The following is a 24,672-nucleotide window of genomic DNA, read 5'->3' on the forward strand; positions in this document are numbered from 1 at the left end:
GGATGGCCCAGAACAGAGGGTGTGTCCTGGCACATCTGGCTGCCCCAGGAAAGGTTCCCCTCTGTGTATGGGGCCAGCAGGTGTGGCTGTAACTCTGGGTGAGAGCCACTGGGCCTGAGAGGGTAGCTATCTGAACTGGGATTCGAACCCAGGGCATCCAGCTCCAGAGTCTAAACTCTCAACTTCAACCTTCTGCTGTGCCCCCTCCAGTATTAGTGTCTGTCTCATCTTGTCTCCACTTCAGGGGACAAAGGAAGAAAAGTTTGTGACAAGGGAGCATTGGCTGGGAGAGGGTACTGAGAGGGCTAACCTGGGGATGGATGGGGGGAATGTATGGAAGCTTTGGCTGGGACAAGGCTAGATGAACCATTTATGTGTGTGGTGGGTCCTTGGACATCCACAGTCTGCAAGGAGAGGGAGGTGGGGTGGAGCCCTTGAGATGCCCCATGAGGGTGGGTGAAGGGTCTGCTGCTGGTGGGGATGGGGCGCCCCTGGTGTAGTGATAAGCAAGTGCATTCTGGATAACAATCCTTCAGACGTCACAACCACTTCCATAAGTGTCATCATGGTCCCTATTGTACAGTGAGGAAACAGGCATGGGGAGCGAAGGAAGTCATTCCCCTATCAAAATGGCCTGGTGGGACCTTGGAGAGTACCCAGAGCCTGTGACAAGCTGCAAAAGTGTAAGAAGTTCCCTCCGAGATGGGGGAAAAAATCCTGATGACTCTTAGGATCAGGCTGTTTTTTTTTCCTTTTCTTTTTTTTAATGAATAGACTTACAGCAATTTTCGGTTTACAGAAAAATGAGTGGAAAGCAGAGGGTTCTCATCTACCATCTCACCATTATTAACATCTTGGCATTTGTGCTAATTTGTTACAACTGAGTCAATATTGACACATCAATATTAACACAAGTCCACAGTTTATTAGGGTTGTAAGTTCAGTGGGTTTCAACAAATGCATAATGACATGTTTCCAACTGTTACAGTATCATAAAGGATAGTTTCTCCTAAAAATTCTGTGTCCCATTTCTTTATCCTTCCCCCTCCACTGATCTTTGTTCTGTCTCCAGTTTTGCCTTTTCCAGCATGTCATGCACTTGCAATCACAGAATATGTAGACTTTTCAGACTGGCTTCTTTCACTTAGCGAGATGTATTTAAGGTTTCTCCCGTAGCGTGAGCACGCTCCATGCCAAGAGCTCGGGTGGAGGCCTCTCAGGGTCCTCAGAGCTAGAGATCCTCAGGGTGCATTTGCAGAAGGAACTCAACAAGTATGTATTTCAGCCCCCACTCTGCCAGGCATAGCTCAGGGGACTTTCTAGTCATCAGTGAACAAAACAAACCAGGCTCTCATGGAGCTTATGTTTTAATTAAAGACAACTCACGAATATGTTAGAAGGTTCAGGAACTTCAAAGTGCACCAAAATGCGCCCTACTCCAGGAAATCTCTCCTCTCCTTCCTTCACCCCACCCCACGCCCCATTCTTGGGGTCCCCCAGCTCTGGCCTACCCTCTCTGGCCTCGCTCTCACACCACGGCGTTGGGAGCAACTGCGCCAGCTCCAACAGTCCCAACCCAAGGAAAAAAGTCTAAGTGCAGCTTGCTAAGGATCCCTGGGCGCGGCGAGTCCGTCGGCCCCGCCCTGCGCAGGCTTCACTCGTGGGATTGCGCATGTGCCACAGGCGGCCACCCAAAGCGCTGAGCACCGGGGGCCCAGCCGGCCTTAGCGCAGGCGCACTGGAGGCCGCCGGGAGCGCTTCCGCCTCCCCGCCGTCGCCATGGCCGCGCCGGCCCCAGGCTTTATCTCGGTCTTCTCGAGCCCGCAGGAGCTAGGCGCATCGCTGGCGCAACTGGTGGCGCAGCGGGCCGCGTGCTGCCTGGAGGGGGCCCGCGCCCGCTTCGCGCTCGGCCTGTCGGGCGGCAGCCTCGTCTCAATGCTGGCCCGTGAGCTGCCCGCCGCCGCCGCCCCTGCCGGGCCTGCCAGTCTCACCCGCTGGACACTGGGCTTCTGCGACGAGCGCCTGGTGCCCTTCGAGCATGCCGAAAGCACGTATGGCCTCTACCGGGTGAGAGCTACGGAGGCCGCCGGGGCTCACGTCGAGAAGGCGGTGTCCGTCGCCTGCGCGCGCCTACGGGGGCCGCTGGGGGTCACACGGTGCCCTCTGCCTCTCACCGGATGAGAGCGAGGAATGGTCAGCTGGGTGCTCAGAGGTCCCGCCTGGGCTGCATCTGCACTGCCATTTGGGTGGGGCCCGCGAAGTCCCTCTTTGTGCCGTAGGAGGCGGCCGGGCAGAGGGAAAGGCCTGGGCAAAGGCACGGAGGGAAGCAGAGGCGCCCATGCCAGGGACCTAGGGAAGTTCAGGCGCCGCAGCCCTGGAGCGCGCGAGCGCAGAGTTAGGGAAGAGCCAGATAGGAGAGGTCTGGCGTGCAGCCAGTTTCCTACCTACAATCAGGATGAGTTCTCAAAGGCCTTCACGCAGCTTGTGTGCTGATGGCCTCCAAGGCGGGTTGTCACTCACCCTGGGCCCCAATGCCTGTAGAATCAGGGAACACTCTCCGTTTTACAAGCAGGGAAACTGAGGCTTGGAGGAGCCGGAGTCTGCCCTGAGTTTCCCCCGGCTGCGTCTGTGTCCACTCCTGCTCTAGGGGAGGAAAACAACCTGCTCAGGGAAATGGGGGAGGCTTGGGCTTGACCGGGAGCCTGAGGTCTCTTAGATCTTGAGTGTGCTGCCCAAGAAGTTTAAGCTAATGATTTTATGGGGTTTTTGTAATAAGTAGGAATTTTTACTGATTACCAAGTGCTTGATCCACATCATCTCATGAAACCCCACAATAACCTATGAGGCTGTTCGTACCTCCATTTCATAGATGGAGAAACTGAGGCCAGAAGACCGGCGTTTACCTTTCTGAGTCACCTAGTGACCAGTGGGGGAACTGGGGTTTGAACCTGCCCTGCTCAACCCCCAGTGTATAGCGTGTGTACAGGCTGGGGCAGGAAGGTCAGCAGGACCTCATGAAGAGCGGAGAGGGGCTGGGTTTTATCCCAAGGGCCAAGGAACCAAGGGGGCTTTGAAACAGGGCCGTGATGTGGCCAGATAGGTGGAGGCCACAGTCATGACGAATTTGAAAGATCCCTGGCTGATTGACACTGGGATCCACTAGGACAGGGGTGTCCAAACTGCGGCCCGCGGGCCAACTGCGGTCCACAATCCACTGTTAATTGGCCCGCAGCAAATTCCAAAAATATGTTTAGTTTACTTAAACCAGGTGAGGCAATACGTACTTCACCTCAAGTGAGTGGCCCGGCTGTTTGTGTATTTTACCACATATGGCCCTTGGTGAAAACCGTTGAAAAAAGTTTGGACACCCCTGCGCTAGGATTTCAACTTACTCAGGAAATGGGTGTAATGGCAGTTGACTTTTCTTCTGGAGGATCCAGGTGGTCACATATGCAAACCTGCACTGCCTTGACTCTTGTGTTACTGTTGGTGACCCTATCCCTCCATATGTCACAGACTCATCTGCTCTCCAAGTTGCCCATCCCCGACAGCCAGGTGATCACTATTAACCCCCAGCTGCCCGTGGAGGAGGCGGCGGCGGACTACGCCAAGAAGCTGAGACAGGTGAGTGTCTCGGAGCAGCCACAGGGAGACCTCGTCCATGAGATGGCCATTCCCAGCGTGACAGACAATTCTTTTTTTTTTTTTTCTTTTAATTTTATTGGGGAATATTGGTGAACAGTGTGTTTCTCCAGGGCCCATCAGCTCCAAGTTGTTCTTCAATCTAGTTGTGGAGGGCACAGCCCAGCTCCAAGTCCATTCGCCGTTTTCAATCTTAGTTGCAGGGGGCGCAGTCCACCATCCCATGCGGGAATTAAACCAGCAACCTTGTTGTTGAGAGCTCGTGCTCTAACCAACTGAGCCATCTGGCCATCCCTGCAGCAGCTCAGCGGCAGCTTGTTATCTTCAGTATAGTGGTGGAGGGCGCAGCTCACTGGCCCATGTGGGAATCGAACTGGCAACCCTGTTGTTCAGAGCTCACGCTCTAATCAACTGAGTCATCCGGCCGCCCGTGACAGAACATTCTTGTCTGCATGATCATCACTGGCAGAAGCTCCTCTGGGGTCAGTCGCAGACCCCTTTGGGGATTACCCGTCTGAGAGGCCACAGCCCTCACCTGGGGTCCCTAAGGGTGGCCTTGCCTCTGACATCCTGGTAGTGGGCCTGGGTCCTCACATCTTGGAGACAGTTGTGCCCCAGACTCTCACCCAGTCAGGCAGGTGAAATGTGGAACCTTGTTGATTAGAGTCCCTTTTGTGTATATGAGGCTGAGCATTGCTCCTTGTGTTACAGCCGCTTACAGTTCTTTTTCTGACAACTATTTATCCTTTGAGCCCCTCCCTCACAACTTCTCTGAACTGTCTTCTTCCCCCCGCCCAGGCCTTCCAAGGGGACTCCATCCCAGTTTTCGACCTCCTGATCCTGGGGGTGGGCCCTGATGGCCACACCTGCTCACTTTTCCCAGACCATCCTCTCCTGCAGGTAAGTGCACCCACATAGGCACCAATGGCCACACCTGCTCACTCTTCCCAGACTGTCCCCTCCTGTAAGTGAATGAACCTACGAGGGCCCTGCGTACATCTGAGCCCTGGGCTCTACGATCTGGGGCTTCCAGAGGGAAACTAGGAGGTGCCTACAGCAGGGTTCAAGTCAGCCTATGTCAACAGGCATGCCCACTGAGCTTAACCCTTCCGAGCCTCAGTTTACCCATCTAAAAATAGGGGCCTTAAATCGAGTACCACAGAATTAGTAGAGTGGGATGGAATGATGGGTGGACCATGCCTGACGTGCATAAGTGCTCAAGAAGTGGAAGTGATGTCCTCCTGTCTCTACCCGGGCCTCCCTCCCGCCAGGAGAGGGAGAAGATTGTGGCTCCTATCAGTGACTCCCCGAAGCCACCACCACAGCGTGTGACCCTCACACTTCCTGTGCTGAATGCGGCCCGAACTGTCATTTTTGTGGCGACTGGAGAAGGCAAGGCAGCTATTCTGAAGGTAATGATGAGGGCCTCATTCCCAGGGAGGTCATGAGCATGTGGACCTGGGGATAGAATATGACCCCAAGTGCTATTGTGCTGGAAGTACCAGATCCCAAGAAACTTAAGTAATTCTTGGGTTGAAGGGAAGAAAGAAACTATAACTACAGGGTGGTTAGGAATGAAGTATTATGAAAGGAGATTGATGAGGTGGGGCCAAAGCTGCACTCAGGTAAATTCATAGCATTAAATGCATTAAAAATTATTAAATAGAAAGCTATTGAAATAAACAAGTACTTTATTCTAGAATTAGAAAAATGAACAGTAACACAAAGAAAAGTCAGCAGGTGGGATAAATGAAATCACAATCAGAAATTAGTGAATTGGTTAATATTCTTAAAAGCTAATGGTAAACAGATCCAAAAGATAGACAGACCCCTGGCAAAGCTAATCAAAAAGGAAAAAAAAATCACATGTAGGAATAAATAAACAGATAGGAGTAATAAAAAGTTATATATAATATTTAAAGCAAATATAAAATAAATTAAGATAGTAAAAGTAAACTAAATGAAAAAATTTTAATTGCCGTTATTTAAAAGATCAATAACTATAGGAGAAACTGGAAATATTTTTAAAGATAAATAAATAATTCTCTCCCCACAAACTGTCAGGCCCAGATGTCCTCACAGGGATGGCTTAATTTTGGGGTTTTGGGTGTAGACTCCAAAGAGTCCAGCAGACCCATGTCCCTGTCAGTGATGCCCATCATGGCCTCAGGGGGCCACCCCCCTAGCCTCAACTTTCCCATCTACAAGGTGGTTTGGAAGGAGGCCCCTCCCCATGGACCCCTTGAGGGAGACCACCCAGAGCCTCAGCTTCCCTGACTGTACAATGTGGTGAGACCAGAGGTGACCTCACTAGGCTGTGGTCAGAAGTCAGTGAGTTATAGACACAGAGAGCTTGGGGGCAGACCCAGCTGGCAGAAAGCAGTGTTTATGGTGTATAATGCCCACTCATGAGGTCACGTCAAGGGGTCGACATATCATAGACCACTGAGCCAAACCCTGCCAGCTAAGAAAGGGTTTTTACCTTTTTAAGTGGTTTGGGGGGAAAAAAATCAAAAGAATAATAATATTCCTGGGTGTGTGGAAATTGGACAGAATTCAGATTTCATTGTCTACCAATAAAGATGTGTTGGGACACGCTCACCAATATGTCGATGTGAGCTGAAATAGTGACTGTGGTCTTTGCAGAAAAGGTGTGCCAACCCCTGTATTATACAGTCACAGACGGTAGAAGGGAAGGGACCTGTCCCTACTGACTGTTTGAAGCTGGGACATCTGGAAGGGCATCACATCCTGAGAGTAGGAGAGTCTAATCCATACGGGGCCCGGGAGCTCTGAGGGGTGCTGGGGGTGCGGTGGGGCCTCACACACCTGCCCTCTCCACACAGCGCATTTTGGAGGACAAGGAGGAGAACCCACTCCCCGCCGCCCTAGTCCAGCCCCACACTGGGAAACTCTGCTGGTTCCTGGACGAGGCAGCGGCCCGACTCCTGACTGTGCCCTTCGAGAAGCATTCCACTTTGTAGTCTGTCTCAAGGGATGCCGCAGCTTGGGACCATGTGCAGCCTGAGGGGGCTGGGACCTTCCAGGGCTGGGCCCCTCTACCACCACACACCGGGCTTCATTTCCGAAAAGCCAGGTGGTATTGACAAGGTCCGGCGACCAGCCCTGCCTGGGGGCTTAGGCCATTGGCCATGGCTCTGAGCAACCCAGATATTAAAAGGACCATTGGCTCCAACTCTCCCCTGTCTTGTGGTCCTTGGTGGGCAGTGGAGCCAGGGACACTGAGACTGACCAGAAGCCCTTTTCCCAGCAGGTAGAGGACAGGGATGGGCACCCTCAATTAGTTTCCCGGGGCTGTGTAGTAAGGTACCACAGAATTGATTGTGTCATAATCTTGAATGCCAGAAGTCTAAAGTCAAGGTGGTAGCAGGGTTGATTCCTTCTGGAGGCTCTGAGGGAGAGTCTGTCCCAGGCCTCTCTCCTGGTTTCTGGGGGCTGCCAGCAACCCTTGGCTTGTGACAGTATCACTCCAGTCTGTCTTTGTCATTTCATGGCCTTTTCATGTGTGTGTCTCTGTGTCCTCTTCTACTAAGGACACCTGTCACTGGATACAGGACCACCCTCAGTCCAGGATGAGCTCATCTCAAGACTCTTAGCTAGTTATGTCCGCAAAGACCCCTTTCTCCAAATAAGGTCACATTCTGAGGTTCCAGGGGTTAGGATGTGGACATAATCGTGTGTGTGTGTGTGTGAAAATACATATACAACATAAAGTTCACCGTCTTAATAATTTTTAAGTGGCCAGTTCAGTGGCATTGAGTACATTCACATTGTTGTGCAGCCATCACACCATCCACCTCCAGAATGAAACTCTGTCCCCATTAAACACTGACTCCCCTCCCCCTCCCCTAGCCCCCGGCGCCCACCATCTATTTTCTATATCTAGGAATCTGCCAACCCTAGGGACCTCATACAAGTGGAATCACATAGTATTCCTTTTGTGTCTGGCTTCTCTCACTCAGCATAATGTCCTCACAGTTCATCCATGTTGTCACGTGTGTTAGAATCTCCTTCCATTTTATGGCAGAAGAATTCTCCACCGTGTGGATGGACCACATTTTGCTTCTCCATTTGGATGTCAATGGGCACTTGGTTGCTTCCATGCTTTAGCTGTTACGAATAACGCTGCTGTGAACATGGGTGTACAAATATCTCTTTGAGACCCTGCGTTCAATTCTTTTTTTTTTTTTTGCGTTCAATTCTTTTGGAGATCTACCCAGAGGTAGAATTGCTGGATAGTATGGTAATTCTATTTTTAATTTTTTGGGGAACCTCCATACTGTTTTCCATAGCAGCTGCACCATTTTATATTCCCACTAACAGTGCATGAAGGTTCCAATTTCTCCATTCATCACCAACCCTTGTTATTTTCTGTGTTTGTTTGTTTGTAGTGGCCTGTGGACATATCTGTTGGGGGGGACACAATTCAACCCATTATACACTCACTCTGGCCAAGCTCCCACTGCACACCCAGGGCCAGTTGCGACCTCTGCACCCTGCCCTGCTGCAGGCCTGCTCAGAGCCTTGAATGTGCAAAGGCACCTCTAGTCTCAGCTGTGCTGGGGCTGCAGCGACTGCTCATGACCCCCCTGTCAGCTTCTCTGGCTCCAGGAACCTTGGTGGAAGAGGCTGGTGGGCACAGAGTGTGGGAAACTTTGCCAAGCATGGGGGCCAGGGAAGGGGCTTGCAGAGGCACCCGAGGGAGACGAGGGAATTGAAACCAAGAAGCCGAAACCACAGAAAGTGAAGTTTCCTATAACGTCTTGCTGGGGTCAGTCACTCAGATGTAAGAGTGAGGAAGTGGGCCACTGGGGTTAGCGCAAACAGGTTGAGAAAAGCAGAGGAGGGCGTTGGAAGGAAGTCAGCCCAGCCGTGGGTTTGGGCAGGTGCAGGTGGCTGAACCCCAGAGCAGAGGCCAGAGCAAGGGTGCCCAGAAGCGGAGGGCAAATGAGGCATAGGAGTCCTGCCTGGGGCATGACACCTCTCCTGTGCCCCTCTCCCCAGAGCAGCAGGGTTCCCTGTGCCAAATCTGCCTGTGGCTCCCATTCACTTTGAGGGGAACCCACCGTTCTTACTGGCCCAGAAGCTTCCGTGTGGCCCCTGCAGCCCCTACACCCCTCCCCTCACATCTGCTCCTCACCCACCCTGTGCGGGTCCCCACCTCAGGGCCTTTGCATGTGCTGTGCCAGCTGCCTGTTCTCTTTTCTCCAGCTTTTTTGCGTGGCTTGGGCCCCCAGTTCCTTCAGATCTTGGTGCGGCATCTCCTCCCCGACCCCTCTGTGACCCTAGCATTTTTCTACCCTCTCTTGTTCCATTTTTCTCCCTTTTGTTGGTGGGCCTGCTTAAGGTTCCATGGGTGCTGGGGCAGCTGTGGGGGCCTGAGTAGGGCTGGAAGGGGTCATTGAGAGATGAGGCTGGGGCTATATGGGGCCTGTTGTTTCTCCGGAGGTCACTGGGGATCTTCAGGAGGTGCTAGAGGTCAGGAGTGAGAATTTGGGCAGTGCTGGAGATGGGCTGGGGACGGGAGGAGGGACGTCTTCAAGAGTCACTTAAAGAGTGAAATGGAGATGAGGTGATTGCTTGGGGAGGATTTTGGGGGTGAGGAAGGTACCCGAGCCCCCCTCAAGTCTCCACCCCCTAGAGGACCCCCATCCTCTTCCCTCAGAGCACCTGCTTCCCCAGTGCCAGCATTGACCCCACGGACCCGGGGTGTCTGTCTAGCTCTGTCTCCCCAGCTGGGGGGCTCCTGGGGACTGGGCCAGGGCTCAACGCCCCAGCATCACCCAGCATGGGGCAGGCGCAGTGGAGGTGAGCACCAGGGGTTGGGCATCAGATGGGAGTAGACGCCCATCCCCTTTCCCTGCCCTCACACACCAACAACTGGTTGCTCGGTCCTGCCAGATGTCTGCCCTACCTCCCTCCAAAGCCAGCTAGTAGGATTTTTGTATCTTACCCCTGCACCCACCCCTGGGGCTGCCCCAGAGGCCCCTACAGAAACCAGCAGCTCTGGGGGTTTGAGCCCCAGGGGAGTCCGGAGGATGCAGGTGCAGGGCTGGGCAGGGCAGGGGCTGGCACCCTCCCCTCACCAACGCACACGAGTGCCAAGCTCTGGCTGCCGACCATAGGTGCTGGTTTCGGCAGCATCCAGGCTCCTCTCAGGGTGCCCTCCTCTCAGGTTGCCTCTGAGCAGAGGACCCTGGAGGGCCGTGGGGAGGGGAGGAGTATCTGCTTCGATCTAGAGGAGTCCGAGACACCGCAGGAGAATGGGCGGGAGGACCTCAAGCCCCCTGGACAAGCGGCAGCAGCAGCACCTGAGGGGTGAGCGGGCCTGGGGGGGGAGGGGCGTTCAGAGTTGTTAGATACATAGGATGTGCTAAAAATGTGAAAACCAGATAAGCAATAAATAATTTTTTTAGTACAAGTATGTTCCAAAGTTTGCATAAGGACATATTTATGCAAAAAAAATGATTGTTTATTTACCTGAAATTCAAATTTAACTTGTGTCATGTACTTTTATTTGGTAAATCTGGTAACCCTACTCAGGGCATGGGTTTGGGATAAGGGGCATGGGACTGATAGACCCCTCTGTGTGCATCCTGGGGACAGAGTTACAGTTCTCGATTTGAGTCAAAGAATGACCAGTGCACTCCATCCTCCATACACGTGGTTCAGTGCTTACTGTGTGCTGAACACTGGGCATGTGATGGGCTCATAATCTGGACCAGTAAGGAAAGTCAAGTCATTACATGAATGGATTCCATCAGCTACTCTACGATGGTCAGGGTTTTTTTCTTGTAGTGACAAAGGCAAAGATTTATTTCTCACTCCTATGGAGGGGGTACCGTGGCAAGCAGACTGATAAAAGTTAGACAGCCCAACGCCTTCCATCTCATGGTTCTACTGTATGTGTCTTCTGTGCCTGAGGTCGCCTCATGGCTCATAACGGCTGCTGAAGCTCCAGCCATCGGGTTCACATTCCATGCAGTGAGATGGACTGTATGTTTTACATACAGTTAAGGGTGTGTATCTTAGCGGAACTACTTGAAGAACTTTACAATTGTGTCATCACCTCTTAGATCAGGATACAGAACACTTCCATCACCCCAGAAAGTTCACTGTGCTGGGGTGAGGCTTTTAAAAGATTTTGAAAATCTCCCTAGGTAAGGGGCATGAGGAAACTTTTGGGCGCAATGGAACCATTCACTATCTTGATTGTGATAGTGTTTTCACAGATGTGGACATGTGTGAAAGCTCATTCAATTCTGCACATTATACAATTAAAGTTCGTTGTGCATCAGTTATAAATTAAGCCAGAGTCCCTTAACTCTCCTCTGCCCCCCCCCATGTGGATGGAAACAGGCAGCAAAAGGTTAAGGGTGAATGGAATTAGAAGCATGTCTTGTGGGGCAGCTTGTGGGTTTGAGGAGAAGGTAGAAGCCTAGAAGTCACTTCCCTCCTATTCTGCCCTCCCTTGGCAGGTGGCATGATTCAGCCACATCACTGTCCCCTTATTCCTGCAGGCCAGGTGGATGCCTTGCTGAGGAACTTCCTGCCCCAATACCGAGAGCACCTGGCAGCCTCCATCCTGAGGCAGATCTCCCGGGAACTGGGCCCCCAAGAGCCGGCCGGATGTCAATTGCTACACAGTAAAGTGGGTGCCACCAATGGGGCAGTGGGGAAGGGAAGGAAGGAGGCAGCTGAGTGAGGAAGGTTTCAGAGGCTGTTGGTTCAGTGGGTGGGGGAGCACCTCCTCACAACTTTGTCCTTGCTGGTGCCACCACCTGCGGTGACTATAACATTCACTGGGCAATTACTGCATGGCACATCCTGGGCTGGATGCTGGGGACATATTAGACACTGAGACAGGTCCCGTTCTGCTCTCCAGAGCTCATAGTCTGAGTGGAGAAAATGACCCTAAACAAGTTAATATACGATGGAGGATAGCTTCTGATAGGTGCTAGGAAAACAAGAGGGAGGGTGCTGTTGGAGGCTGGCAGTTGAGGTGCAGGGGGACCCCTCTGAGTTGCGATTTAAAGGATGAGCAGGAGCCGGATCTGAAGCCCAGAATGGGAAGGGAATGCTAGGCAGAGGGCACAGTCAGTGCAAAAGCCCTGAGGTTGGAAAAGGCTTGCTCTGTCTGAGGGCCATGCTCAAGGGCACAGTACAGCCACTGGATCCTCTCATTTTTTCATGTGTGGTGCCCTCTGCCTCGTGTGCTCTCCCTTGTTCCTCCCTGTGCTTTGGCTGCCACTTCTTCCAAGAAACCTTCCTGGATTACCATTACCCCTGCCTGAGTCAGGCACCTCCAGTGAACTCCCATCCCACTGCTTCTCCAGGGAAGTCCCGGTCACACATTCATCACCTCCATGGGTCTGCTCTTCGAGGACAGGAGCCAGACCTTGTGTCCCTTTCCCCCACACTGACTCCTGGTGCCCCTGTGGTGCCTGCACATAGTAGGGGTGCAGGAACAGTTTGTGGATGGAGCAGAGGAGCCTGGCCCCAGCTCCACATGTCTGCTGAGCTGGCAATGGCATCTGGGGCCTCCAGATGTGCTGGCACAACTTACTCAGTCCTCACCAACCTGGGAGATGGGTCTTTGACCAGTGAGGAAACAGAGGCACAGAGAGGTGAAGTGACCTGCCCGAGGTCACACTGCCAGCAAGAGGCAGAGGTGTGGTTTGAACCCAGAGCCCATAATCTTTATTAACACAGGGTCCCCTGCCCCATCAGGGCTCTGAGATTACCACCTCTCAGGTGCCTCTTCTCCCAGCTGTGCCTCCCCTGGGGTGGGGGGTCCCTGGTGCTGTGGACACAGAGCGCCCTCCCACCTGGGACTCTCCCTGTCTTGCTTGGGGCATCATGGGTCCCAGGCGTCACCCCCATCTGTATCTTTCACCACCTGCTGGGTCCAGCCACCTGGGCCAGGGCACAGCTGATACTGGGTTTCAAGCAGTGTGGAGGGACTTCCCCTCACTTCAGTTGGAACTTTTTATATAATACTTATTTTATATATTTGCATCTTATATATAATTTCTATAATAACCTTTTAACAATATTTTTAATGAAAATTCTCAGACCTGGGAAAAAGCATGGAAAATCATTAACAAACACCTGAATTCCCACCATCCTGCCAAAGAATCCAAATATCACGGCTACAATTGATTCATCGAATATTTATCAAGCACTAACTGTGTGTATCAGGCTCTGCTCTGGGACCCAGTGATGACACAAAGCACACAATTCAGGTGGCCAGGTAGTGAGAAGAGTGACAAAGAAAATGAGACAAGGGACAAAGAAAATGTCCCTTCTGCCTGAGGGCTTGGTCTGTGGACAGAGGGCTGGCTGTTTCTCATACAGTTAAACTACACCTGCCCCGTGACCCAGTAACCCCACTTGTATTGGTTAGCTAATGCTGTGTAACAATGTATTACAAATCAGTAGCTTAAAACAACACACATGTATTATCTCACAGTTTCTATGGGTCAGGAATCTAGACAGAGCTTCTCTGAATCCTTTCTTTCAGGGTCTCTCAAGGGCTGCAATCCAGGTGTTGGTCAGGGCTAGGGTTTCATCTGAGGCTCACGTGGGGACGAGCCTACTTCTGCATGAAGTGGGGATGACAAGAGCTTCTGCCCCTCAGAGCTGTGGGGAGGGTTAATCGGTTCATATGTGGAACGATCACAAACAAGAGCATGTTGTGAGTAGGCTTGATAAAGAATAGAAGTGCCACATAGCAGCACCCAAGCACCTGTACTTAGTGGCACCTGGGATGCAGTGGGAGCTCTTTGGGTGGTCTGGACACTAGGACACCAGCCTGTGCCCCTGACATCTGAGGGCCCCTCCTCCCACAGAAGTTGCCCCGAGTCCGAGAGCACCGAGGGCCCCTGACTCAGCTTTGGGGCCACCCGCCCCAGTGGCAGCCGATCTTCTGTGTCCTGCGAGGGGATGGCCGCCTGGAATGGTTCAGCCACAGGGAGGTGAGTGAGTGGCTTGTGTCCCTTCAGCTTCCAGATTCTCCATCCTACCCTCCCCAGCATGAGTTTGGGGTCCAGCCCCCAGAATAGCCCCCCTCCTTTCTTCAGTCTGAATTGAGGGTCTCTGTGTGGTTGGCCTGGGGTGAGTGACCATCTCCTGCCATGCCAGGTGGGTAAACTGAGGCCCAGGACAGGGGTAGGGGCTCATTCATGGTTGTCAGCAGAGCTGAGGTTGAAACGAAGAAAGACCTTTTCACAGCACAACCGCGCCCTGCTTCCTTGCTGGGGGATTTGGGCAGGTCACTTGCTGCTCTGGGACACATTTTCTACTTCTGTGAAATGGGACGATAATGGTCGATGAGGAAAGGGGCTGTGCAGGTTTAATGAGGTAATTCTCATACAGCACTTAGGACTGGCCCAGCACACAGTTGGGGCTGGGTGTTCTACTATGGGGGAGGAAGAAAGGGAGGGGTAGAGGCACGGAGGGGAGGTGGAGGATTTCCCCAGCTAACCAGAAACCTTCCCCTGATCCTACAATGGGTCATGGAAGTCACACTTTAGACCTGCCTCAAGCCAGTTCTTTGGTCACCATTTGTAGGAATATGAAAATGGGGGCCGTCCCCTGGGCTCCACAGCCCTGACGGGGTACACAATCCTGACTTCCCAGCGTGAATATCTCCACCTGTTGGATGCTTTCTGCCCAGACTCCTCAGGTAAGGCTGCGGGGACCCCAAAAGCAGGTTTCTCTATTTCAGCACTGTTCACACTGGGACCTGACCATTCTTCACAATGGGGGCCGCCCTCTGTACTGCAGGGTATTGATGCCACTAGACTCCAGTAGCAGCCCCCACCCCAAGTGTGACAACCAAATACATCTCCAGACATTGCCAACTGTCCCCTGAGGGAAAGCATTATTTCTGTGTGAGCACCCTAGTTCTAGAAGGAGAAACACCCACTCCCATCAGAGTGAGAGAGGTAGGTCACCAGACCAGAATCAAAGTAGCAAAGGGTTAAAAACAAAGGGCTCAGATCACATGCCAACTAGGATATGCTGTGGGTGGCTGCCCCTGCTACTTGTGTCGAGAAGGGTGCAGAGGTTGGGAGACAGTGTTGGGATGGATTGCTCGTGTCTACCCTGGGCACGTCCCCACTCTGAGCTGAAGCAAGGATAAGCTGTAACAGCATGGGTCATGCGTATTGAGCCTGTACCAGGGGTTCCTCTAAGTATTTCATGGTTATTTTCTCCTAGTGAATGAATGATTGTAGAGCAAAAAAATGAATGAAGATGTGACCTCCTCTGTCTGCTTTCAGGAGACCATACACAGGAAGAGCCTGACCCCCTCCTGGAAATGCCTGTGAACTTCCCCCTGTTCCTGCAGCACCCCTTCCGAAGGCATCTCTGTTTCTCTGCAGCCACAGGGGAAGCACAGCGTTCCTGGAGGCTAGCCCTGCAGGGTGGTATCCGGCTTCGTGGCACAGGTGGGTCCTGGGGAAGGTCAGGCAGTGGAGGGGCTCAGGACCTGGGGTCAGATGGCTCTGCCTCTGCTGGATGTGGGACCCTCTCCCAACCTCAGTTTCCTTATCTATAAAATGGATTGTGGGGGGAGACAGAGGGTATAGGGCTATGATGGGGTCACAGCCCTGTCGGAGCTTAGCCTGGGAAATCAGGGAGGGCTTCTCAGAGGAAGCTTCTCAGTCGGAGCTTAGCCTGGGAAATCAGGGAGGGCTTCTCAGAGGAAGGTATGTTTAAGCTGGAGTCTGAAAAAGATGAGGGGCCAGCCAGGTGAAGAAGGGGAACAGGACCAATACGTACAGCTGGGCAGGTTGTTGGCTGAACAAACGTACCTAACTGGATAGACAGTGGGACTACAGTTTGGCCTGGTCTGTGACCACCTGCTGGGGATGGCTATTCCTACATCGTATGTATAAAGGTTCCTTATGGGCTAATGATGGTCTTGGGGGCGTGTGCTCCCTGTGGAGGCCACTTCTTGTGCAAAGGTCTGGAGGTGGGTGAGACCTGGGTGTTTGGGACCTGGCAGGGAGGCGGAGGGCTTCCTCTTGGGGCCACAGGGAGCCATGCAGAGGTAAGAAAAGGGAAGAAGGGGTACCGAGGAGCATCACCCCCCAGTCCTGCAGCGCAGTCAGGCCCCAGCCGCCCTCGCCTTCCTGGAGGCCATACGGCATTACCGGCAGCACCAAGGCCACTTTGGCCATGACGACGTGACGCTGGGCTCGGACGCCGAGGTCAGTATCACGCGAGGCTGTACTGGGACCCCCAGGAACCCTCTGGGCCCCCAGCAGCGCCCACGCTCCTCGCTCCTGCAGGTGCTGACCACGGTGCTGATGAGGGAGCTGCTGCCGGCGCTGCGAGCACAGACCCTGCCCCGCTTGCGGGGGGCCGGCCGAGCCCGGGCCTGGGCCTGGACTGAGGTACGAGCGGGGTCGCGGAGGTGGGGCAGGGACACGCGGGGGGGGGGCCTAGAGGGGGTGGGGGCCGGACCCAGGTGCCCAGCGTCACTCTCCAGCAACTGTTGCCTAAACTTTCTCCCCATCTCTCTGCGTCTCTGTCTCTCTCTGTCCCCCCACCCCGCCCCATTTGCTCTCTCTGCGCTCCTGGCTGGTGGGTTACCCTCGACGGGTCCGGGCAGCTCCTGGATGCCGTTCACGCCGTGGTCCTGGCCGGGGCCTCCGCGGGGCTCCGCGCCTTCCAGCCCGAAAAGGACGAGCTGCTTGCGGCCCTAGAAAGGACGATCCGCCCGGACGTGGACCAGATGCTGCGGCTGCGGGCGCGCTTGGCAGGAAGGTTGCGAGGTGAGGCCCGGGTCCCGGCCTGGAGGGGCGTGGCCTGTATGGGGCGTGGCCTGACGGACGGGGCAGGGAGCCTGAGAGGATGAAGGGGAACAGAGTGGACATGAGGGGCGGGGCCTAGAATGGGGAGGGGCCAGAAGACCCGGCAGGGGCAGGAGCCGAGAATGAAAGGGCGTGGCATGAGGGTGGGAGAATGGGCGTGGCTTTAAGGCTGGGACTCGAACCCTGCGGGATCAATAAGGAGGGCTCGGTCGTGGAAAGGGGATGCCTCTAGAAATGGAGCGGGTGAGACCGGTCTGGAGAGGGAAGGAGGCACTGACAGTGGCAGGTCTGACCCGGGTTGCCCAGTGAGACGGCGGAGGTGGCTCCCACTCTGCGCAGTTACAAAGAGAACCCGGCTGGAATCCAGACTCCGCCTCCCGGCATGCGCCTTTGAACCGACCTCACCTCCCTGGAAGCCTCCGTTTCTCACCTGTAAAATGGGGTAGAGAGGGCGCTCAGAGTCTGCGTTCCCATCCATCTCACCCTGCTTAGCCCAGGGTCTCCCCACCACCCCATTTGCGGAGCATCTTGCAGAGGAGACCCATGGCAGTGTCTTCCACTCTCAGCCGAGATCCAGGGCCCCCTGGAGTCGTGCCTGCACAGGAAGGTGGATGTGCAGCTGCCCCGGGTCACGCAGACGCTGCTGAACACAGTGGAAGCTGCGCTTGCAGCGGTGCAGACCCTCCTAGCTCAGGGCATGGACCGCCTGTCTCTCCACCTGCGTGGGAAACCCTCGGGCATGCGGTTGCGGAAAGAAGTGAGCTCTAGTGGGTGGAGGGGTTCATTGGAATTACGTCAGTGTGTTAACTTCATGGAAGAGTTGCGTGAACCTTGCATCTCGTTTGACAAACGTCTCTTTTGAAAAGCCTTCCATGAACTATTTCCTAGGCTGCTTTTTCCTTACGATGGACCACCATGCTATGGTCATTGGGGCATAGTTTAAAACTTGGGGGGAAAGGAGTAAAATGGCAAGAGTAGGACTTTAGTAACAGTAGTCTGGAGTCACCTCACCACCAGTCCCCCAAACTCTTCCTCCTCCCATTTCTGTTTAGCCAGAGCCCACCCTGTGCCCCGCTCCATGCAGGTCAGCTCAGTTGTTCTGATATTAAATTAGCACCTGCTATGTACCAGGAAACTTTCAACTTCTTAAGCCTCCATTTCCTGATCACCTTCTCTAGGAACTTCTCCTGGTCCCTCTGCATCTGCAGCTGCCCATGCTTCTCTCCTCATGGAGGCATTTACACACCACTGTGGTTGATTGTTTACAGTTTATCTCCCCCAAGTTTTCTGTGAGCTCCTTGAGGGCACACATGGTGTTGGATTACTCTATTTTGCAGCCCGAGGGCCCAAAGCACAGAGAGGGCATCAGCTGTTGGGCATGGGAGCCACAAGGCCTGAGTGTGCCCATTTCCTATCAATCATGCCAACACTATATATTATTATTTTTTCCAGGTTTTACCATTTTATGCCCACCATACCTCACTGTTACTTTTAGAGAGAGAGAGAGTGTGTGTGTGTGTGTGTGTGTGTGTGTGTGTGTGTGTGTGATACTTGAGGTGGGATGTGTTTCCATTTGTGTTTCTCCTTTGATGAATTGGCTGTGAGGTACTTGGCCCTGCCTTTCCATCAGCTGATGGTATTTTTCTCACCCGACTGCCACTGGAGCACAGGTTTACTCATTTGGGGAGATGCCGTGGGACCCAGAGCTGACGCAGAGCTGCTACCGAGAGGCTGAGAGGAGCCGGGGGCGCCTGAGGCAGCTGGTGGCACCGTTTGGCTTCCTTGGATTGCGAAGTCTGGTGTTTGGAGCCCAGGATCTCGCACAGCAGGTGAGAGTGAGTAGAAGGCTGCAAGGAGGGGAGGCAAGGACAGCAGCCTCCACTGAGCAGGTATCAAGTGTGTGCTGGGGAGAGTCTCCGTTGCCAGGCTCCCAGTAACAAGCAGATATGAGCTCATGACCAGGCAGTGACCTCCTGGGATAGATAGACCCGTGGTGGGGGTGCACAAGGTGCTATGGGAGCCCCAATGAGGTGCCTAATCCATCTCCAGGGCTGGGAAGACTTCCAAGAGAGGAATTCCAAGCTCTGGCAGCAGTGGGAGGAACAGAGAATGGGCCATGTCCTGGAGACAGGGAACAGTGTGTATCCGTGCTGGGAAGTGAGAGAGCTTGTCTGCCTTTGGGGAAAATGAAGCAATTTAGAAACAGTGGGTTGTAGGTTTCAAGGGAGGACAGAAAGGTGGGAGATGTGCCAGTGAAGTAGGTGGGTAGATGGGTCAGGGCCCTGAGTGTGGGGTTAAGAGTCTGGGCTCAGACTCAAGGGCAATGGGGAGCCACAGCAGGTGTGTGAGCAGGGTTGGGGCATGACCAAATTCAAGGTTAGGAAGCCCTGCCTGCCTTGGGGAGCAGGGGCTGACGGGGGTAGGCGGGGAGGAGGCCCGCACCAAGATGGGCGTTCTTGGTGGAGAGCAGTGGGGTGTGTTTTTAAGGGCAAAGGGATGGGACCTGCTAATAGACATAGTGAGTGAAGGAGACAGATGTCGAGAAGACCCAATGCTGCCTGGCTGGCACAGTTGCTCAATTTGTACACTTTACAAGAGCACTCAGCCGAGGAGGCTAAACTCTGGCCGGCTCTCTGCTCCGCAGGCTGAGCCCCCTGGCACCATCCTCCAGAGGGGAGGGTGCTTTCTGCCAGTTTGCACATAGATCCCCCTGGATTGGATGACTCCTAGGTCCTGAGAGGAAGGTTTACTATTTCTTGAGACAAGAAAGAGATTGAGGGGAAGTGGCTGGTAGGCATAGGTTGGATGCTGAGAAGGGGCCATTTGGGCAGAAATAAGGCCACACTCTGATAAGACCAGAGTGTGGATTCCTAGGGGTCATCCCAGTTCCTCCTCCCGCAGCTCATGGCCGACGCCGTGGCCACCTTCCTGCAGCTGGCTGACCAGTGTCTGACCACAGCCCTGGACTGCAACCAGGCTGCTCAGCAGCTGGAGAAAGTCAGGGGGCGTGTGCTGAAGGTGAGGTCCATGGGGCGGGCATGGGCATGGGCCTGGGTGCCCAGATGGCCGCTGGACCAGCCGCTGTGTGTGTGTCGTGCAGAAGTTCCAGTCAGACAGTGGCTCAGCACAGAGGAGGTTCATCCGCAAGTGGCAGCTCTGCATTTTTTTGCCATTTGTGCTGAGCCAGCTGGAGCCGAGCTGCAAATTGGTGAGTGAATGGGGGACAGGCAGGCAGGTCCCGTAGGGTGACCAACCTACAGAGCACTTCTCCCTCACAGAACCACTGTGACAATTAGAGACTTTTGTTCCCTGAGCTCTGGGGCTCCTCTGGGCTCCCACAATGCCTTCTGCTTCTCCCAGGGCAGTGCCCAGTCTCTGCCAATTGAAAGCTGGGGTGGGGGGCCTATGCGTTACATACTAGCCGATGACATAGGCTTCAGAGAAGGGAGGAGGCAAAGAGGGAGCGTGTGTGTGTGTGTGTGTGTGTGTGTGTGTGTATGTGTATGTGTGTGTGCCAAGTGGTCCTGGATGCTCTCCTTGAGAACATGACACTTGAGAAGAAGCTACCTGAAGGCATGAGCCATGTCCTGGGGAAGGGCGTTTCAGGCAGAGGGCCTGTGCAAAGGGCCTGAGGTAGGCCTGTGCCTGACATATTGTGGGAACAGTGAGCAGGCCAGTGTGGCTGTGGCTCAGTGAGTGAGGGGGTGCAAAAGAGATGGGGGGGAGATCACAGGGACCCAGCCACACAGGGCTTAGGGGCACCAGGCAGGGGGTCGCCTCAGGTGCTAACAGCCTCCTCTAGAGAAAGTAGCTGTGGGGCATCCTAGTAGAGACCCCTGTGCCATTCCTGTGGGATGTGCTTTGTTTCATCAATCTGCACAGCAACCCAAGGGAATACGTGTCAAGGAATCCATTTTAAAAATCACGAAAGTAAGGCTCAGGGCCCCCCAGCTACTTAGGATGAGGGCTGGAGCTGGGATCCATGATGCATCCCCCCCTCAGCCCATCTGCTCACCCACCTCCGTTCCAGGAGCTGCCTGAGTTTGAAGGGGATGTCCTTGCTGTGGGCAGCCCAGCCCTGACCATCGAGGGCATCTACGAGGATGTCATTCGGGGGATCCTACTACAGAGGATTGATAGAGGTGAGTCATACCCCTTATGGCTCAGGAGAGTCTGGTGACGCCTGGCTGTGTATCCTAAGCCCTACCAGGGTCCCCATCGCCTTTCTTGTGAAGCTAGCCCTTTGGCTTTGGGTCCCCAGGGGATCTGGGGTGGATGAGCCTAGAGGGGCAGTGATGGAAGCTCTGAAAGAGAGGGCATTGAAGTGAGGTTCCGAGGGGTGTGTAGGAGTTCTCAGGATGAGTGGAAGGAGGCAAAATTCAAAAACTGTAGATAGACATTCACATACAACCATTCAACAATCACTGCCTATGTTTCTGCGGCATTGAGGCCTCAAGACTTCCTGGACTTGGTGCAGTCCTCTTAGGATCTCCTGCCCTGGGAAAAGGCTCCAGAACCATCTCTTCTCCCTCCTGCCTTGTCTGTTCGCACATGACCCAATGCCTGACTGCTGAGACGTGTGCATTAACTGGGGGCTGAGCAGTATGCCATGGTGATTCAGGGAATGTCATGGCATCCATATGGCTGATGCAGAGGGAGGGAAGGGGAACGGAAGACGAGGAGGCTGGAGGCTGCCAAGGCAAACGTGCAGGGCCTTGAATGACAGGTAGAGGAATTTAGACATTTTGGGACAAGCAATAGGGAGTCATGGAGAGTGTGTGAGCAGAGGGCGACAGTGGCCAGACTGAAAGCAAGGGAGGAGGCTGAGGGCATGGTCCTGGGGACAAAGGATAAGCCCAAGCAGGGGCAGCCACCAAAAGGAAGGAGCCTAGTTATGGGGACAAGGCAGGAGTAGAGGTGCCAGAGTTGCTGGCCTGGGGTGTCACCGAGGAGGGGTGTCACCGGGGAGGGGCCACAACCTGGGGATGGAGTGCAGAGAAAGGAGAGGCATCTCAGGGGAGCCTGTGTTTGAAGGCCACAAAGAGGAAGAAGGGACACAGACAGAGCAGTTTGATGGGTTACAGCAGGGTTATGGGAGCCAGGAAGTAAGGGTGAGGATGTGTGCTGGATCCGTGGGTGGCCAAACAAAAAGAACAGGGTTCCCTTAGAACAGGGGACACTTTGAATGGAAAAAGGCTATTCTCTGACTGGAAAAAAAAATCCAGAAACAGGTAACCCCAGAGTTTCCATTCCTAGAGATTTTCCATGTCCTTAGGTGGTTTGATCTTCAACTGATTGTAGCATCTGCTTGGAGTACCATGTTGGGAGGTGGAGCTGGTAGATTCTGGCTCAGTGAAGATATTGGGGATTGACTAACAATGTCTGCCGCAGGCACAGGCATGGAGGCAGGCGCATGTGAGCCACCTGTTTAGGGTTCCTGGTTGAGACATTTCCTCCATCCTTTGCCCTCTTGTGGCCCCTTTGGGAGAATGCATGGAAGCCCTTTGATGCTGGGCCTTCTCCAGGTGGATCCAGGGGGTTATTTGTTGTTTCAGAATTGAAAAAGGCCCTTGGTGCCAGTGATGTGTCCTGTGCTCTGGATGGCTGCTCGGAGGCCCCATGGGACCAGGAGGGGGCAGGTGAGGACCTCACAGGTTCTTGGGCCATGTCAGCTGGGGGTAGAGGAGCCTGCATAGGGTGTACAGGATGGTCGAAAGTGTAGGTTCTTGGATGGAACAGCATCCACCTGTCTTCTGATGTGGCTGGGCTGGCCAAGATTGTGGTGAACAAGAGTAGTGGAGAGTCACAGAGACTGTTGGAGCCACAGAGGGACCCTCTGAGCCCAGGCTCTCACATGCACATGGATTTGTGTCCCATTTCTTCTGGCCGAAACTCGGTGGGGCTTCTCCTAGCATCTACGGGGTCCAAACACTGGAAAGAAAGCTTGTGGTGATAGTGGCCTTGAATTCACCATGGGCAAGGGCTCTACAAGATGGGAGCAGGGATTCTGGAGTGGTTTAGAGCTTAATCCCCTTGGAAACTGATGCTATGAGAGCCTTAGGAGCTCACCCAGCTAAACTGCTCCCACAGTTTAGCTAAACTGCTAAACTGCTCTTCACCCACAGAAACTCTGAGATAATAGATGTGTGTTGTTTTCAGCTGCTATCCTTTGGGGCCATTCGTTACATAGCTATGGCTAACTAATACATTCCCCGGAAGATCTGGGGCATCGCATAGTCAGTCGCTGCAGGTAAACTGATGAATATTCATACTAACTGGGATAAATGAAGATTAAATAGTCTTACAAAGACTTCTGAGTGTCAGAATATTTTGGGGTGTGCAAGTAGTGATAAGAGATTGTGAGTGGGTCCCTTAATCTGTTTAACCAGAATCTAAGTGATAATGGGTGTTTTGCTTCTAGTCTTACCCTCTAACAGGTATGCCACAGGGGATGACCTGGTATGTACTTTTTAGGCAAGTGCAGGTCTCTGTGGGCAAATTCCCCAATATGAAATCTCAGGGTTTAGAGTACGTGTGCTTGTCATTCCAGTAGTGGCCTCCAGAGCTCTCTCCACCAGCGTGTCTCACCTGGTGTCCCTCACCTGTGTGCAAGTGGCCCATTTCCCCACAGGCTGCACAGACTGTCAGCTGACTTGTAATTTCTCATACCTTGTATGTGCAAAATAGTGTATTGGCCTCATTTTAATGAGCATGTCTTCTTGGAGGTGAAGATGAGCATCTTTTCATGTGTTTAGGAGCTGTTTTTATCTCCTCTGCAAAGCTCCATTCCTCTCCTTGGATCACTTATATTCTGGGTGTTATAAATCTATTACGTTTTTATTGCTAATCTCCCATTTACTGAGCATTTATTATGTGCCAGGTATTTAATGTGTCCAATTTTGGGGGCATTTTTATGACACTTTCCATTTTACAGATGAAGAAACTGAGGCTCAGAGAGAGACTTGCTCCAGGCAGCCAGGCTCCTGCACTGAGGTCCAGCCACTCTGCCCACTGCCGCCTCCAGGAACGTTACGGAGCTGAGTCTTCGCTCACATCCATCTTCATTACCAATGGATAAATGTCTACTAGTGGACTTTCTGAGTCATATGCACCATTTCAAGGCTTTTATAACCCCCTCACCTCCACCTCACTCATTTTCAGAAACGCTGAGCCTTTTACACTCCCACCAGCAGTATTTGTGCTTATTCTCCATATCCCTTCCAAACACTAGGAATTTTCATAAAAGAAAAGTCAATTTGATAGGCACCCACACATTTCATTTTCTTATTTTGGTGACTAAAGTGAACCTAAAAATATGCTTATTGGCCATTTATATGTTTGTGGGATTTTTAAAAATTGAATTGCCTGTTCATGGTTTTACCTATGGAGATTTTATCCTTCAGGAGATTTTATCTTTTTCTTATTGATCTCTAATGACTTTTTGTATATTAAGGATATTAATAATGCTTTGTTATCCAGGTTACAGATATTTTTTCTCAGCTTGCTGTGGGCCTTTTGGGTTTATTTACTCGCTCCAAATCTTAACTTGGTATCAAGTTGAGAGAGAGCTTTTACTGACTTCCTTCTTGCCAGAAAAATCATCTGTCCTCTCAAGTTTGGCAGCTCCTCCACATCACAAGCCTTCCAGCTGTTTCCGGAGCATGTTCCGGAGGGATTTCCCCAGCGTTCTTTAAGGTTCAGCTTTCAGAAGGGGACCCGCACACTCCATGGAGATGGTTTCCTTCCATTTTTGTCCTGGAGTTTTCAGCCTCCCACAAGAGAATAAGATTTTCCTCACGTTTCCTGACTTTTCCCCTCCACTTCTGTCTTCTGAAATACATTTGCACCTCACAGCCTAGTCTAGCTGGCTTCTTTTGACCCAGGATGTAGACGTTACTCCGGAAAAATTGCAGCAACCAGAATTGTCACCCTGCCAACTTTGAGAAAACCACTGTTTGCCCTTGAGTCTAAATCCTTGCAGTCTTTTCTCAGTGTATCAGGGGACGAGATGTGCTTGTCATCCTGTTTTTCTTGATTAATATGAAATATTTTTCCTTGCAAGGTCCATAGAGTGTACATTTGTTTTTGCCTTTTTATTATGGAACATTTCAAACATCTCCCCAAAGCAGAGACGTCCTGTGCCCCTATCGGCAGTGACCCAGTTTGGCTCCGTCCCTTTTCCTCC

The 24,672-nt window shown here is 52.9% G+C and overlaps 2 protein-coding genes across 2 annotated transcripts; both read left to right on the top strand.

Moving 5' to 3' along the window:
* The first annotated feature begins 909 nt into the window (after positions 1-909).
* On the top strand, positions 910-6,843 carry PGLS (6-phosphogluconolactonase). Its single transcript, XM_081077687.1, has 5 exons — positions 910-2,067; positions 3,517-3,624; positions 4,441-4,542; positions 4,914-5,054; positions 6,489-6,843. The coding sequence occupies exons 1-5, from the start codon at positions 1,780-1,782 to the stop codon at positions 6,624-6,626; spliced, it is 777 nt and encodes a 258-aa protein (XP_080933813.1). The 5' UTR covers positions 910-1,779; the 3' UTR covers positions 6,627-6,843.
* Positions 6,844-9,847: 3,004 nt separating this feature from the next.
* Positions 9,848-24,553, top strand: NIBAN3 (niban apoptosis regulator 3). Its single transcript, XM_081076646.1, has 15 exons — positions 9,848-9,981; positions 11,184-11,314; positions 13,515-13,640; positions 14,236-14,350; positions 14,949-15,116; positions 15,766-15,881; positions 15,963-16,067; positions 16,286-16,448; positions 17,054-17,244; positions 18,158-18,316; positions 19,389-19,505; positions 19,588-19,695; positions 20,518-20,629; positions 22,043-22,126; positions 23,422-24,553. The coding sequence occupies exons 1-15, from the start codon at positions 9,927-9,929 to the stop codon at positions 23,526-23,528; spliced, it is 1,857 nt and encodes a 618-aa protein (XP_080932772.1). The 5' UTR covers positions 9,848-9,926; the 3' UTR covers positions 23,529-24,553.
* The last annotated feature ends 119 nt before the right edge of the window (positions 24,554-24,672 follow it).

Source organism: Rhinolophus hipposideros (assembly GCF_964194185.1).
Source record: "Rhinolophus hipposideros genome assembly, chromosome: 16".
Lineage (NCBI taxonomy): Eukaryota > Metazoa > Chordata > Mammalia > Chiroptera > Rhinolophidae > Rhinolophus > Rhinolophus hipposideros.

Coding starts and splice junctions, on each gene's coding strand:
- PGLS (XM_081077687.1), top strand. CDS start 1,780: ATGGCCGCGCCGGCCCCAGGCTTTATCTCGGTCTTCTCGAGCCCGCAG. Junction 2,068..3,516: donor GCACGTATGGCCTCTACCGG/GTGAGAGCTACG, acceptor CATATGTCACAG/ACTCATCTGCTCTCCAAGTT. Junction 3,625..4,440: donor ACGCCAAGAAGCTGAGACAG/GTGAGTGTCTCG, acceptor CCCCCCGCCCAG/GCCTTCCAAGGGGACTCCAT.
- NIBAN3 (XM_081076646.1), top strand. CDS start 9,927: ATGGGCGGGAGGACCTCAAGCCCCCTGGACAAGCGGCAGCAGCAGCAC. Junction 16,449..17,053: donor CTTGGCAGGAAGGTTGCGAG/GTGAGGCCCGGG, acceptor TTCCACTCTCAG/CCGAGATCCAGGGCCCCCTG. Junction 19,506..19,587: donor TCAGGGGGCGTGTGCTGAAG/GTGAGGTCCATG, acceptor TGTGTCGTGCAG/AAGTTCCAGTCAGACAGTGG.